Genomic DNA, 16,462 nt, shown 5'->3' with positions numbered 1-16,462 from the left:
TCGCGAAGTTCTCCCTCTCACTGAGTTCTCCGCGTACCTTTTTTTGTATGATTTGTATCTAAGTTGTTAGCTAGGTAGAGGTTCTTACCTTTCGCTGGGCGAGGATACCTGTAGAAATAAGTCGTCCTGGTGGATGTAGATAGTAGGGTAGACGTTTAATTGAAGTTCACACACTTCCGAGCACAACAAATGTTTATTGGTCTTACGTACAGTTCTTAACTTGCGCGTGTTTTACAAATGACGAGTTGCTCTGTCGGGTCTCTGGGTCCCGTAGCAGAGTCGTATTTTGCGGATTTTGTACGCGTGTTAGAATTAAATCCGGATTCGCGTTAACGGACTGGCCGATTCTGAACGAGGTTCACGGAAGTGATCGGGTCACGATGACCTTTGAGTCGGCACTATAATTGGTCTGTGTTGTTTCTGTAGTATAATTTTGTCTGCTACTGGTTCTGTACTAAATTTGCTCTGAACTGTTTATGCACTAATTTTTATCTGATACTGGTTCTGTACTATAGTTGGTCTGTGTTGTTTCTGTAGTATAATTTGTCTGCGTGCGGGCGGTTTGGTCTCGTTATTATATATTGATTAATGAGGTCGACTTTTGATTTGGCAATTCGGGTGAACCACCTCGTCCGGATCGTCAGCGTTCTCGCCGTACGACGACCCGGCTGAGTTGCTCACTCAGAATTTTTGCGGAGCGATGAATTTGGATGGTGCAATAGAAGTTCAAAGAATTTGTATCGCGAAATGTAAGTTTAAAGAATCTGTATAGCGAAATATAAGTTTAAAGAATTTGGGTTGCGAAATAGCGGCTTCCCATATAGGAGTTTACTAACGGCCCAATTGTGGCCCAAAACTGGTTGCCAAATTACCAATATTGGCGCAATAATGGTGCCCATAACTGGCCCAACAGTGGAACTTCCCTGGAATGATAACTTCGGTCCAGTAAAGGGTACCAGTGTACGGCCAACAGTGGTACCCAAGAATGGGCCATTAACGGTTAATTTATTTTGCCAATATTAAACCATTAATGGCTGATCTATTATGCCAATATTCAGCCAATAATGGCGTTCTTAGTGTGCCCGCTTTAGCTGGATTACTTTTTTTGTTGCTTTATTACATAAATATATATTTATAATAATGTATTTATATAACAGAGCAATAAAATGAAAATTCTATTAAGCTTGGGGCAATAGGAAAGTTATATTGCCATTCTTATTATGCCATTAATATTCAAAAAAAAAAAATACAAAATTGTTTTTACTTTAAAAATGTATTTATTCTATAATATTTGCTTTGTGTCACTTTTTTCGGCCGCCTTCTCTATCACCAGCTCGAGACAGCCACATGCCCACCTGGCCTGGTAATCTTTTTATGTCGAGGGTGTTATGTATTTCGATCAAAGCTTCTAAAAAAAGTATTACATAATAAGAACAAGTTATATAGGACAGAAATTGATATGAAAAGAAATTTATTTTACCTCTTAAACACACATATGTATTTGTTGCACTAAAATTTCTTTTTCCTCGACCGTTAATCACTTTTCCGGTTCCCGAATATTCCAGTTCAATTGCTTTAACTATCACTGACCCTAGACATTTAGCGATACTGTCTTTTACGGTTGTATCGCCAGCTATTAAAATTCTGAATAATGCTGTCTGAAACAAAATTAAAAATTATACAATATGTTCAGAAATAACGTTAATATATATTACTTTAAGGTTTCCTATTGTACATTTATTTATTTAAAATTAGTTACCAATGATTCTCTTTTGATTTGGGAATCCATTAATGCATCTTCAAATTGTAAAAAATCTTCCAAGATTATCATGGGAAAAATTACGTTTAAATCATTTTTATTTTTTCTGTACTACCTTGTAAGGTAGATGACCCTGTCGCACTGTTGAATAAAAGTGTATGTTTAATACCATTTATTTTTTTTTCCAATTCGTACAAAATGCTTCTTTTAGCAGAAGCTATTTGGTTCGATATTGCTTCTTGTAATTCGTTGAATTTGTGGTTTATATATTCTTTCGTAACGGGATCATTATCTGAGATTAAAAGAATTATTTGGTGCTAAGATGAAAATTGGATTTTAAAAGCAATATATATTTAATAGAATTCACGTATTTACTCGGTGATAGATTTAGTATCTCTATAGCGGCAGTTTCTTCTAATAAAGGAATATCTGCTATCTCCAGATTCCTTTCTTCATTCCCCAAGCACATTTCTAAAATACAGAAATAATTATGCACAAAGTACTTTATATCAGGATAAAAGAAAACAGGCACTTGAATAAAGGTGGAATTAATTAGTATACGTGAATTGTTTTTGGTTTTTGGTCCTACAGTGGTCATGGAATTTACTGAAGGTGAAGAACATTTATCGTGGTGTTGAAAAGACCTCACTGCATTTAATCTTTTTGAGACAGAATCTATAGACATTGTGATAGGTTGAAATTCCTCATTACAACCATCATCAGTAAACGTAAAATTTTCCGTTTTCAAGGCTCGCTTGAGACGCCTTTTTTCTTGTTTTAAATTACCTAATTAATTAAAATAAAAGAATTGCAGCAACCACAAATTTGTAAAAAAAAAGAACTGTTGGCTATACATCGTTACATACCTGCATATGCAATGACTTCTATTGCAAAAGATTTACAGTTTTCCTCCGGCTCTTTCGAACATGATAGCCACTTTTCTATGTGCTGGTAATCGCATGGCTCAGGGTATAACGTGTATCTACTGTTCTCATCTCCACGCACCCACGAAACCAAGAATTTTACTATTCTCTTCCTGTTCTTTGAAACGAACGATCGCATATTGTTCCATGTTTTATCACCTTTAATTGAAAATACAATTATTTAGTGTACGTAGTTCATGTATTGTCAGCCACAGAAAAAATTGTACACCGCATTTACAATTTTGTACAACCGATTCTCTACAACATGGAAGGAATATCTTCATGTTTTTTGCAAAAGTATCACATTCACACAGTCCAATTTTAACACAAATTAAAACAATAAATGCGGTATACGATTTTTATTGACTGACTGTAAATGCATAACGGAATAGTTTTTGTATCCTTACCTTGACTTCAAACCACTAATAATAATCTTCCACGTTATAAACTGCACAATAGGCATCACTCATCACCACCGGTCTCCGTCGAAATAATAATTGTCGATCGCTCCACAGCCGATTCTCCGGCGAAATGACAATCGTCGATCGCGTCACAGTCTATTGTCTCACTTTTACTTTTATATGCTTATAAATATTTACACTTAGTTATTATATATTGTAGGAAATAATAGCCGATCGGTCAACGTTCGCGAATATTCTCGAAATGCATGGCCAACGGAAGGGGGGTCGCGAGGGGTAACTTTCACCTCAAAATGCTGAAACATCACTTAACGGGACATTACAATTTCTAACATCATCTGCTACATGTATCAAATTATGCATGCTCAGAACTTGAGAACTTTGCCCATACAGTGATGGTAAGAATACAAAAAATTGTGTAAGCAGATAAATCATTGTTATTTAATATACGACATGCTGCAAATAATAATAAAAAATGTTTGTAATAATAATCAGGTAAAAGACTTTTTAAAACGGTACAACCACAGTATAGTAAGAAAAATCTAAATTCTGTGGCTTTCCATCTTGAAACAAGATTAACGTCAAATCTTTTTCTTTGGAATTCACATGGCACACTAGGTGTAACACCTAACATTATTTTGCTGAAATTATTAATAACACTTCGTTTAAGTCTTGCACACCTTTTCTTCACAGTCCAAGCTTCTATCAAATATTTCATTGCCCCGAGATATAACAGATGCATAGAATCTAAGACAACGTCATTAATAATATTAAAATTTGGCAAGATTAACAATGGACACACGACATTTTCTTTATAATGCTGCGGTTGATCTTGATTTTCAAAAGATTCCTTTGTGCGGTTGGAACAATTTGTTTCGGGATATATTCTTTTTTTCTGCAATTTTTTTCCGATACTGATTCCGGTAACTAAGCATCGTTCACAAGCATAAAATGAACCGGGTGGTTTAATGCATTTTATAAATGATCGTGCTGGGGAATCAGCTATAATTGCAAGTATTCTGAACGAATACTTTTTTGTGCCGATTATCAATCCGTGGTTAATTAATTTACTTGCTTCTTTAACAAAATCAATTAAGTAATCGTAAGCATTTGCAGGTTTTGAATCACCGCAATACAAAGCAACTGCAAAAGGCTTACAATTGTAATCTTTATGAAATATTTTGATAGTAATAGGCCAAACTTGCATTACGGAATTATTATATAGTTGCATGCCATCGATGTGAACTAGTACAATAATTACTCTTTCCCTAAATATATCTGCGTTGATGATCTGTTTTAAACAATGTTCTATTCCAATATAAATGTATTGTCCTTCATTATTTTTATTGGTTTTCATTTGCTGCAAAATTCGATGGTGTTTTGTTCCTAGGAGTTTTTGAGCAGTTGTGGGTAAAGATAAATGTCCTTCATCCCGCAATATTTTTAATAAATCTGTCACGACATTTAATCGCAGTGTGTCCAAGTTATTAAGTGTCCACTGGTGGATTTTTGTTCTTAGATTAGAAACACTGTTCACTTCTTCATGAGGGTCATCATTGTTATCTTCGCTATCACGATCACTTTTACAATTAGAATCAAAATAATTATCACTATTGCTATTGTTAACTGTTTCTACCGAGTTACTATTGCTATTTACATAATCACTATCACTTGTATCTAATCTACTACTATGTGGTATCACATTAGTGTCAGTATTTTCGACGCAGTTGCTTTTTTGGTTATCGTTGTTACGTCCGGGTGTATTTTACATAACCCGACCTTGCGTTTCCCGTTTTGTGCGCTGCACTTGGAAGAAATTCCCCTGTGGGAGGCGCAAGGAAGGGTATTGACTTGATTTTCTCATCTTCGTATCCTGTCCGCGCTCCCCCTAACTTGTGTCTCTTCGTTGAGTGCGCTGCACTTGAAAATATTCCACACGATGAGCACAAAGAAAGGGGTTTGAGATTTAAAATAATAATTCTTCTTTTTCTTTTCTCTTATTAGCTTCAATAGTTCAACCGTTAGTATACCAAGTTTGTGTACCTCGCCAGTGCGAAGCACTTGGAAATAATCCCAGACGAGGCACACAAAGGAGGCTATATTTAGCTCTTTCAAATAATACAAAGTTAACCTTTCCTTGAGAAGATTGCCTACCCGAAACTGCGTAGTTCGAAAATTTAGAAAGTCGAAACCGTTAAGGGAGAGGTATCGTAAACATCCTCCGCCGCGCGGTTAAGCAGTGCGACGCACTTGGAAAATTCCCAGCTTGACCGTGCCGTACAAAGAAAACTATCGCTCTCCCCTGCTAGGGAGATACCTCTCCTACCTGCGAAGCATGCGTCAGCCGACCTTTCCACAAGGAATGAATGCAATTAAGTTCGAAATAATTGGTATGAAACGGAATGAAACTGTTTGAGTGACTATGGAATGCGAGGGTTTGCGTGACAACCACTGAGGTTTGAAATTGTCGACCAACGTTCAAGAACGTTCCAAGCGAAGGTCGATTAAGGCAATAAACATCGACAATGAACTAAACGTTAAACGTGGAGCGTTTAGAAAATTCAAAACCATTAACAATCAATGCACGCGGAGCTAACAACGATTAAATGCAGTAACGTATTTGCATATATCCGCGATTTGATAGTAATTATAAATATCGATTGCCTTTTTCGTAAACCGTCAGGTACAAATAATAACGGAATGATTTTGCATTATTTATCATTAGCCATTCAATAGTAAGTTAAACATCTATTAAAAAGGGGGCTAGATGCTCTTCGTTGCCGAAATACTATTTGCAAATATCATTATAAAAGCCTCTTCGATAATAAATTCAGACAAAGGGCGTAGTAGAATATTCCAGAAGTATAGAAACTGCGACGCATTAAATTCACTAGGCGTTAGAGGGGTAAAGGAAAGAGATAGCTTACGGAAAGACAGAGTCGGAAGAAAGGTCAAGAAGGGATGAGAACTCGGGAAACGCGCTTATACAAAACCAATACGCGCGGGCCTTCCCCTTCGACACGTACCCTGATTTGCCAAATGATGTCCCCACTTTGGGCCCATGATCGCGGGTCGAACCCTGAGATACGATCGCTTGACTGAGGCAAATCACTCTTCGTCGAAAAATCGTGAGGTACGTGACGGGGAGCCCGTGTTCGCGTTAAGCAATAGTTTACGCGTGAAAATCGTTGTAATTAGCTGACCGGTAAAGTCCTTACAAAAGGCAGAGTGCCGGGAGATTGCGGTTCACGTTTCCGCGTAAAAGACTTTTACGAATACGTAAAATTTCACACTTTTCAATACTCTATCTTTTCTCTTTCGTTTTTAAAATCGCCGTCAATTAATATTTTTCCTTTTTCCGCGTCGCGTCGCTTTGAATTTAGTTTTCGTATCGTCTCGTAACCGTAACACCGTCGAAAGGCCGGTCGCGAACGCGTAGTGCGTGTGACAGGTTTCTCATCTTTTCTTCGCCTTTCCAGATTTCTAGACAACACCAACGACCACTGAACAAATTTACGAATATTTTATATTATCTAACATCGAGCTTGGTAAGTTTATCTATTTCATTTTGTCCAATACGACGAATCTGGATTTAGTGAGGCAAAACGGGCGATCTTGAAACCGCGTGTTCTGGAAGTTTCCCCCGAGATCGTTCTGTTCAACGTTTATCGAAGGTATCGAAGAACATTTCGCAATCGTAATAATAATTCCGTTCGCAGAAATGAGAGGCGGCCCATGAAACCGCTTGGTTTTGGAAGTCTTTCCCCTTGGGACCGTTTTCCTCTCATCGTAATTTAATTGCTCATTGAAATCGCCGCTCGAATCTACTTTAAATTCTGTTCTACGACTCAACAGTATTCAATATAACCGAATTTCGCCGATCTTGTTAAACATATATCAAAATTGTAATTTTTCTTTCTATATTCCTAACAGCTCGAACTCTTTGTAACCAATTTAATTACTGTTATGCTTTTTCCTTTTTTTGAAATTATATTTCTTGTTTTGTTACACATAACTAGTTTCAGATTCATTTTAGTTTAACACACTTCCTTCCTAACATTCACGCTAACCATCTTTGCACAAATTCGCACGAGGGGCCCGTATGGGACTAGAGCATTGACGAACTCAATATAACAACTTCAGAATCTTACTATAAAAATTAAACGATTCTTTTTAATTGTTCCGATCGTTAACGACCTAACATCGTCGAGCGCGATCGGGACTGGTGGCAGCGAAAATACCGTTCTCATCCGCGTATTAACGCCTAATAGATTAATTTTTTTTATTTTTGTACGTCGCGCGCCGTATCACTCGCTCGCGACGTAACAAAATTTTTGGTGGCAGCGGTGGGATACTTTTCAATGCTCGTTCGTTGAATTTGTGCAGTTAGGAAGTGTATAAATTTTTCAAAGTGTCAATTTCAAAATTATTATTCTAATTGATTCGAGCCACGAGTGCGGTGAATACGGGAAAGTTTCGAACAAAGATACCTCCTTTTGCCACACTTCACTACGCATTGAGCCTATAAATTTATATATTTACGGTGTTATATTTTGTGTTACAATTTATATATTGTGTATTTCATTTATGTGTGTTATGTGTGATAATTGCTCATTATTGAATTTATAATTGAATCTGATCCGATACTAATATTTCTGATTAACCGTATTTTGTCACATTTATCTATTTATTTATATTTATTTATATTTATTTATTTATTTATTTATCTATTTTTCTGTTTCTGTTTTCCTACTTGGTGTTTTCTGTTAGAGATTCATTTTCAAAATTACTGATTTTTGGATTTATCAACTCAATTTTTGTCGATTTATCATTAATTATATTTATTAACTATATATTCGTCTGATTAGTGAGCAGTTATCACGTAAATTGAATATTATATCTCATATTGATTTCTGTGTTATTTTTATATATATATTTTGTGTATATTTCTTTTGTATATTTTTCTGATATATCTTTACAAAAATGCCGAATTCTAAAGAGGTGGGCCCTGCCAAAAGCACGGCTATTGCAGGTCCTAGTAGAAGTACGGGTATTTCTAGTTTATTAGAAGGAACTAATACCGGGGAGGGTAACGAGTCAATTTTCACAGCCTCGGTAATAGAAAGTTTCGCCGTTCAGCAGGCCGTTCAACATGTGCCGGTTTTTGACGGGAAAAATATCCGATTAAGGGATTTTCTTGCTGAAGTAGAATTTAACGCGGAAAGTCTCCCGATATCAGCAATGCGTGGTTTTGTACGACTTGTAGTCTCTAAATTAAGAGGAGAAGCTCGCGATAGCGTCCACGGATTAAAATTCGAGACCGTTTCAGAACTGGTGAAACACTTAAAACGTCGTTTTACATCGGATAGAACGTACAACGATTACTACTTTAAAATCGCCACCGTTCGTATGTATCGAGACGAATCCGTCTACGCGTTCTACGACCGTATTCGAGCTTTATTGGTCGGGATAGAAGACTTTATTAAGATCGAATATAAAGGCCGACCAGCTGATATTATGGAACCCGTAACGGCTACCGCACTTAATGCATTTCTTCGCGGATTACCGGACGAAATAGGCCGAGCCGCGCGAGCGCGAGACCCGAAAAGGTTAGTAGACGCGCTAGATATCGCTTTAAGAGAAGAAACGCGCTTAAAAGATGGACCGTCCACATTGTATGATTACTACCGTCCATCCCATGAACGTAGTGATGATTATGATTACCGATCTCGTTACTATGACAGCCCGGATAGAAATCGAAGCTACGCGTATCCTAGATACAGCTCGCCGGTACGAGCGCCGGAAACGTCGCGTAACATCTCGTATTCGCGAGATAGAACACCGAGTCCTGTTCGGATATTGCACAGGAGAGAGTTGACCGCAGAGGAACGAACGTGCCCGTGTTGCGCGCATCCTCAGCGCATGCATACGAGATCGAGCATGCAAGCAGACGATAGACGAGAAAATTCACCTGTAGGAATGCGTGATTCGAGACCGCGTACACCACCTTCGCGCGAGCCGACGGCCGGACCATCGGGCCGAAGGTCACCGTCACCGGAAGTAAGAGGGTCTTTAAACTTGAACACGACTCGTCGTACCGACGCGACGACGAGCCGTCAATCTCCGGAGCGTCGTCCACAGGTGAAATTCCAGTAGAGACCGTACTCGCAATAGAAACGAAACGCGACACTCCGATAGTAAAATTGTCATCTAAAGATTTTCGAACGAAAGAGGCGCATTTCTTGATAGATACCGGTGCAGAAATCAATCTGATAAAATTAGATACGTTGCTTATCAACGTTCCAATAGCTACGCATGAGGCTACGATAATAACGGGAATTACCCCACAAAAAGACAGAACAATCGGGACCGCGACAATCCATTTACAGGGGAAACCAGTTCGTTTTCACGTTATACGCTCAGATTTTCCACTAAACACTAACGGAATCTTAGGGCAGGAATATCTTCGCCAGGAGCAAGCCGAAATTTCGTTCGCGAACAATACATTAGTCACGAGCACAGACCCGGTTCGTCCAATTAGATTCGTCGATCAACGTTCACTAGATTATCGCGAAAGGCGTAAACTAGAACCGCGTACATATCTTATAAAGGCTCGTACAAGACAACCTATCGCGATCGATGTCGTTAATGATAAATTAAAAGAAGGTTATTTGCCGCGTTTAACGACAATTGACGGCCTGTATGTCGGCGAAGCTGCTGTTTCGGTAAATAACCAGGGCGTATGTCATGTTTTGGCGATAAATTCGCTTCACGAAGATCTCGAATTAACGATACCTGCACAGGAACTGATACCTTTCGATTATCATTGCTTTCCGGAAGAACAAGACGATTCCGATACCGATGATAAATCTAACGTAACAACAGATAGAGTTACAGAAATTCTGAATAGATTACGTTTGAACCATTTAAACGATGAAGAGCGCGAGCATGTAGAAATGCTAGTTGAGGAATTTCCTGAACGTTTTCATCTTCCATCCGATAAATTACAAGCTACTAACTACATAAAACATAATATACCGACAATAGACGACATACCACTAAACACTCGACAATACAGATTCCCGCCTATACACAAACAAGAAATAGAACGACAGATCCTGACTAAATTATCAAACGACATTATTACTCCTTCAAATTCACCCTACAACTCTCCTCTGTGGATAGTACCCAAGAAACCAGATTCGAAGGGAAACCCACGTTGGAGAATGGTAATAGATTTTCGTAAACTAAATGAGAAGACAATAGGTGACGCATATCCTTTACCGAACATTACAGAAATACTAGATCACATCGGAGACGCACAGTACTTTTCTGTTTTCGATTTAGCTAGCGGGTTTCAGCAGATCGAAATGGATCCCAAGGATCGCCATAAAACAGCCTTCAGTACACCAAATGGGCATTACGAATACATTCGTATGCCCGAAGGTTTGAAAAAACGCGCCAGCCACATTCCAACGGCTTATGGACCAGGTTTTGCGCGGGTTACAAGGTATCGAGGTTTTCGTATACTTGGACGATATAGTCGTTTATGCGAGAAATTTAGAACAACACGGAAAGAAAGTTCGACGTTTATTCACACGTCTAGCCGAAGCCGGATTAACTTTGCAACCCGATAAGTGCGAATTTCTTAAGACCGAAGTCGCGTACTTAGGACATGTTATTAGTAAACGTGGAGTCCGACCTGATCCTAAAAAGATCGTTGCCGTTAAAAATTTTCCGCGGCCAAAGAACGCGAAAAATATTAGACAATTCCTAGGCTTGGCGGGTTATTATAGACGCTTCATCGAGAATTTTGCGGAAAAGTCAAAACCTCTTTCCGATCTGTTGAAGAAGAACGTACCTTTTATTTGGGGAAAGGAACAGAAAAAGAGTTTCGCCGCGTTAAGAAAAGCACTGTGTCGCGCGCCGATTTTACAATATCCGAATTTTGATAAACCATTCACATTAACCACAGACGCTTCAGATTTTGCAATAGGAGCCGTTTTGAGTCAAGAGAAAGATGGCCATGATTTACCGGTAGCATACCTTTCTCGCACTTTAACTAAACCGGAACGGAATTATTTTACTACCGAAAAGGAATGTTTAGCCGTTTTATACGCGGTATTACATTTTCGACCGTATCTTTACGGTAGGAAATTTAAATTAGTGAGTGACCACGAGCCGTTGAGGTGGATAAATTCAATTAAGGATCCCGGTCAACGTTTAGTACGTTGGAGATTGAAATTACGGGATTACGAATATGACTTCGCGCACAAACCAGGGAAATTCAATACTAACGCTGATGCCCTGTCGCGAAACCCCGTTGTCGCAGATGAACTAAACACCTCAGACGATTTCTCGCTAGATTCCTCTTTAGATGAGGAGCAGCCTGCGAGCCCGGTTGGCTTGGAAAAATCCCCTCAGGTTGTTCCTCGTATAGGAAAGCGTGAACCGGTTTCGGTTATCAAGACGATTAAGAGATTCTTACGTACGAATGCGCTTGTCAAATCAAACAACGCGCGTCGTGCTACGAAGCCCAAAGTCGTTTTACCGGTTACGGATTCACCTGAAACATCCGGTTCCGAATTAGAGCCTGCGATTGTCAAACGAAGGGTAGGAAGACCGCTAGGATCAAAAACAAAACCGAGACCTCCACCTACTCATGATCCGGAAGCCATCTCCACTCGAACTCGGCTCAGATCTTCAGACAAACCAATGGCTCAACCTTCATCCACTACACCTCTTTCATTACCGAAACCTGCCATTATAATTACTTCAGATACTTCAACAGACGTAGCTTCAGACAGTGATACATCCGACGTCGATTCAAATGCGTCCGAACCACCGATTTTCGTTCGTCGTAGGAGCGTCCTACCGAGCTTGGGGTCATGCCCGAGAGCACTGGGAGTACCCCCGACCTCAGGACTCGAGCCGGACCTTGCCAATGTCGACTCTGATAAAGAACTTTTTAAAACACCTTACTCAGATAGCGATCATGAATTCTTTGACTTTTCACCCGACAAAGAAAATCTATCTACGCAAGTCGCTAAAAATTCAGACGCAGAGACTGACGTTGACGACTTACGTAAACACCTAGACGACTTAACGCAACGGACGCAGGACGTTACACAGGACACTATAATATACAGACCTCAACACCAATCACGATTACCTGCTACTCCTCCATCCTTACCGCCAATAGCCGTATCAACACCACGAAATAAAACAATCTCAAAACCAAATCCACCGACTCAGGATGAAAACACTCTAGTGCAAACCGACGTGTTACCACACGCTTCCTCCGCAAACATACTTATGGATTCAGAGGATCTATACTCGGATCCGCCACGAAAAATAGAAGTTCCAAAAACAGTAACTTTTGCTTCAGAAAACATGACCTATTACAGGGACAATTACGTGCATTTTCTTAGTAGTGATTTACGACTCGCACCAGTAGGCGAATTGCTCGTTGATATCGGCGTAATAGACCTCGAAACGCTAAGAAAATCGGAATTGAAACCGGGCAGTATAATAGTAACAGACCGCGGTAAAAATAAAATTTTTAGCATCGTATTACAGAAGAACTCTAGTGACAATCCTTCGGTCGCGACATTGGAATCAGTCATACGGAAGCTCAAGTTAAAGTTATCCGATTTGAACTTGAATACTTTCAGGATTTCGCGATTCGACGACCTTACCGATGCGTTACCGCAGGACGTATTACCCGGAATACTAAGGAAAATTTTTAAAGATTCCGACGTAAAGATTACCCTTTGCTACGGGCGCGTGCAATTACCACCTAGCGAGATCCGAAATGAAATCATCGCGGAAATGCACGGGAGCCTCGTAGGCGGTCATAAGGGGGTAACGAAAACCTATCAACGAGTACGCGAAAGATTCTACTGGCCGAATATGCGTGCTCAAATAGAAGAGTACATACGACAATGCACGAGTTGTCAAACGCAAAAGATTTCGAGGAACAAAACACGCGAACCTATGGTTATTACTGATACACCCGTAGAACCGTTCGCGAAGGTAGCAATAGACACTGTCGGGCCTCTTCCGACTACACCTGATGGAAACAGGCACATCCTTACGTTGCAAGATAGCCTTACGAAATTCTGTATAGCAGTTCCGGTGCCTAATATTAGGGCAGATACCATAGCTCACGCATTAGTAACTCATCTTATTTTACAATTCGGTACACCAAAAGTCATTTTATCTGACAGAGGTACCAGTTTCCTGAACAAAGTATTTTCTACCATGGCGAGAATGTTTGGCATTCAACACATAACCACTTCCGGTTATCGACCTCAAACTAATGGTGCCCTAGAACGTAGCCATGCGGTACTAGTAGATTATATTACCCACTATCTTGGTGATTTCGACGACTGGGATAGATTAGTCCCTTTCGCAATGTTTGCATATAACACCTCCGTGCACGAGGGTACGAAGTTTACCCCCTTCGAGCTAATTTATGGAAAACGTGCACGATGTCCTACAGCGTTTTCTGCAAATGACGATCTTCCGACTTACGACGGATATATACGTGACTTAAATGACCGATTAAACGAAATGCAGGAAATTGCGGGGAACAATTTAAATCGAGCAAAAATTAAGTCGAAGTCGTATTATGACACGAGATCGCGTCCATTTAAGGGTAAAGTAGGAGACATGGCATACGTCCTGGTTGAGCCAAGGGTAGGGAAGTTTGGCAAACGGTATCACGGTCCCTACGAAATAACGGAAATTACGCCGAAACATAACGTCGTATTGAAAGATGAAATGGGTAACCTCTTTTCTAGGCATATAGACAAATTAAAATTCTGGAAGACAGGAAAAGTTTGATTACAATGCACAGTCGGCCTTTTTATTCGCGAATTAAAACCAGATGATTCGACGAAGAGGCAACCGAAATTCTGTGGAGGGGTCGACTGGCGCATTGCGTTCTTTGTATATTTCTCTTTGCAGGAGCGGATTGAACAACTAACTTTCCAGCACTTATTGAAAAATTCTATGCTAATTTCGCAAATGTATCTATGAACTTTGCATCCCCTTAGACCTGCTATAACGATGGCTACTTGCTACACTCGAAAGGAAGATAATGAGGGACGGAGGGTATTCGTGGCCAATCTGGCCCCGTTTACCAGAAACAAGGCGCTGCTGAAGGTGTTCAGCGAGTTCCAGCCTCAACATGCGGCCATTATCCAGAAACCGTCAGGGACAATTGGGTTCATCACCTTCCCAACGGCGACTCAGGCAAGCGAAGCCCTCGCTTGGGCCAAACGAACGGGCCCAATCCTTCACAAAAGGAAGATCTCAGTTAAGAAGGCTGATCCTTGGCACGAAACTAACTTGATTCGGCCAAGGCCTCGTGTCGACCCGTTTCCGGGATTGCAGCGGGTTTACTCGCCTCCGCTTCCAATTGAGGTAATTGCTAAGGTAGCAAGGCTACTCAGATTTAGTGACCGTGCACGGATGGAGGGCGTCAGCCGTGCTTGGAGGCAAGGTGTCCTTGCCTCATACTCTACCATTCGGGAGCTCAACTCCGACGATTGGCGCTGGCCAGACGGATGGGAGGGGAAGAGGATTTCCACGGAGGGTTTCTACTGGGCAGTACAACGATTGGGGCCTTATGTCACGAGCCTGCTACTGAATGACCGCAACGTGTCCGGGAGACTCCGACCTCAGGTCCTCTCAATCGCCGTCCGGGGATGCCCGTTTCTAGCGAATGTAGATTTAACTGGCGCGACGATTCGTCCTCCCGCGATTCGCGATTTAACGCCTTCTGCAGCCGCTTTGCGTGAATTTCGAGTAGGAAAATGCATAGGACATTTAGACACAGAGTTGGAAAAGCTTTTCGCGGTAGCGTCCGGTTTAAATGTTTTCGCGGCCACTGGCACGGAATTCCAGGGCAAATCCATGCCGTGGATACAGAGATCGTTACAGACATTGCGGCTTAAAGACTGTCCGTCGCTTCTCTCAGAAGCTGTTGCCGCTACGCTCACAGCAATGCGTTGCCTCGTTGACTTGGAATTGTCGGGGTGCCGTACCCTAACCACAATAGAACCACTCAAGGCCTTGATGGAAAATCAGGCCATACATGACACTCTGGAGGAACTCCGCATACAGGGGGTAAGTTTCGATCCCGTATATCTCGATCCAGAATTGGAAGACCTGCCTGTTCCGGAAGACCTGCAGCTGCCCTTCATCGAGTTGAACATGGGACCGGCAGACGAGGGAGCGACATTGGCCTCGGTATTCCGCAACTTGCGCATACTGGATTTACGATTCTGCGGATGGGTATCTAATTCATTGGTCCTCCACATTGGTCAACACTTGGGAAAATTGGAACATTTGGACTTATCCGGATGCTCAAACATACGAGGGCAGTTTGGACTGGAGCCCTTGGAGGCGCTCCCAAAACTCCGCCAAGTACACCTGGTCAATATGCATCCCAGCGTGGGAATACAACCCCTGGCCGCGATAAGAACCCTGGAGGAGGTACAATGTCGGGATTCCGCAGGAGTGACGGACGAGGAGGTCTGCCAAGTAGTCCGCGGATGTCCGGCCCTAACAAAGTTCAATGTGGAAGGATGCCAGGGCATCACCCAGCAGACAATCACCGGAGTGACCGACATAGTACGACGGGAAGGACGCGACGCGGTACTTAGTCTTTGGGTTGGCGAAACAAATGTACAGAGATGGGCGAGAGCACGGCAGTCTCTGTTACTTAGAGTCTTCCACGACCGGGCATACCAACCGTTTTTGCAGTGAACGCGGGAGGGCGAATCGCGTCGCGGCGCGAGCACCACCACGCGTCCGCACCCCCACATCGCCGGGGACGGCAATGATTTTAAGGGGGGGGTATTGTTACGTCCGGGTGTATTTTACATAACCCGACCTTGCGTTTCCCGTTTTGTGCGCTGCACTTGGAAGAAATTCCCCTGTGGGAGGCGCAAGGAAGGGTATTGACTTGATTTTCTCATCTTCGTATCCTGTCCGCGCTCCCCCTAACTTGTGTCTCTTCGTTGAGTGCGCTGCACTTGAAAATATTCCACACGAAGAGCACAAAGAAAGGGGTTTGAGATTTAAAATAATAATTCTTCTTTTTCTTTTCTCTTATTAGCTTCAATAGTTCAACCGTTAGTATACCAAGTTTGTGTACCTCGCCAGTGCGAAGCACTTGGAAATAATCCCAGACGAGGCACACAAAGGAGGCTATATTTAGCTCTTTCAAATAATACAAAGTTAACCTTTCCTTGAGAAGATTGCCTACCCGAAACTGCGGAGTTCGAAAATTTAGAAAGTCGAAACCGTTAAGGGAGAGGTATCGTAAACATCCTCCGCCGCGCGGTTAA

General features: G+C 41.4%; 1 protein-coding gene and 1 long non-coding RNA gene across 2 annotated transcripts; both read right to left on the bottom strand.

The window, feature by feature from the left end:
* Window positions 1–1,301: 1,301 nt before the first annotated feature.
* Window positions 1,302–1,831, bottom strand: LOC123988950. The gene is made up of 3 exons (XM_046289709.1): window positions 1,760–1,831; window positions 1,481–1,658; window positions 1,302–1,408 (listed from the first exon to the last, which is right to left on the bottom strand). The coding sequence occupies exons 1-3, from the start codon at window positions 1,829–1,831 to the stop codon at window positions 1,302–1,304; spliced, it is 357 nt and encodes a 118-aa protein (XP_046145665.1).
* A 186-nt stretch (window positions 1,832–2,017) lies between these two features.
* Window positions 2,018–2,380, bottom strand: LOC123988953. Its single transcript, XR_006830326.1, has 3 exons — window positions 2,321–2,380; window positions 2,135–2,230; window positions 2,018–2,051 (listed from the first exon to the last, which is right to left on the bottom strand). It is a non-coding gene; the product is annotated as an uncharacterized LOC123988953 (long non-coding RNA).
* Window positions 2,381–16,462: the final 14,082 nt, after the last annotated feature.

Source organism: Osmia bicornis, unplaced genomic scaffold, assembly GCF_907164935.1.
Source record: "Osmia bicornis bicornis unplaced genomic scaffold, iOsmBic2.1, whole genome shotgun sequence".
NCBI classification, from domain to species: domain Eukaryota; kingdom Metazoa; phylum Arthropoda; class Insecta; order Hymenoptera; family Megachilidae; genus Osmia; species Osmia bicornis.
The sequence above is the reverse complement of the archived record's forward strand: the minus strand, read 5'-3'. Positions and strand labels throughout refer to the sequence as shown.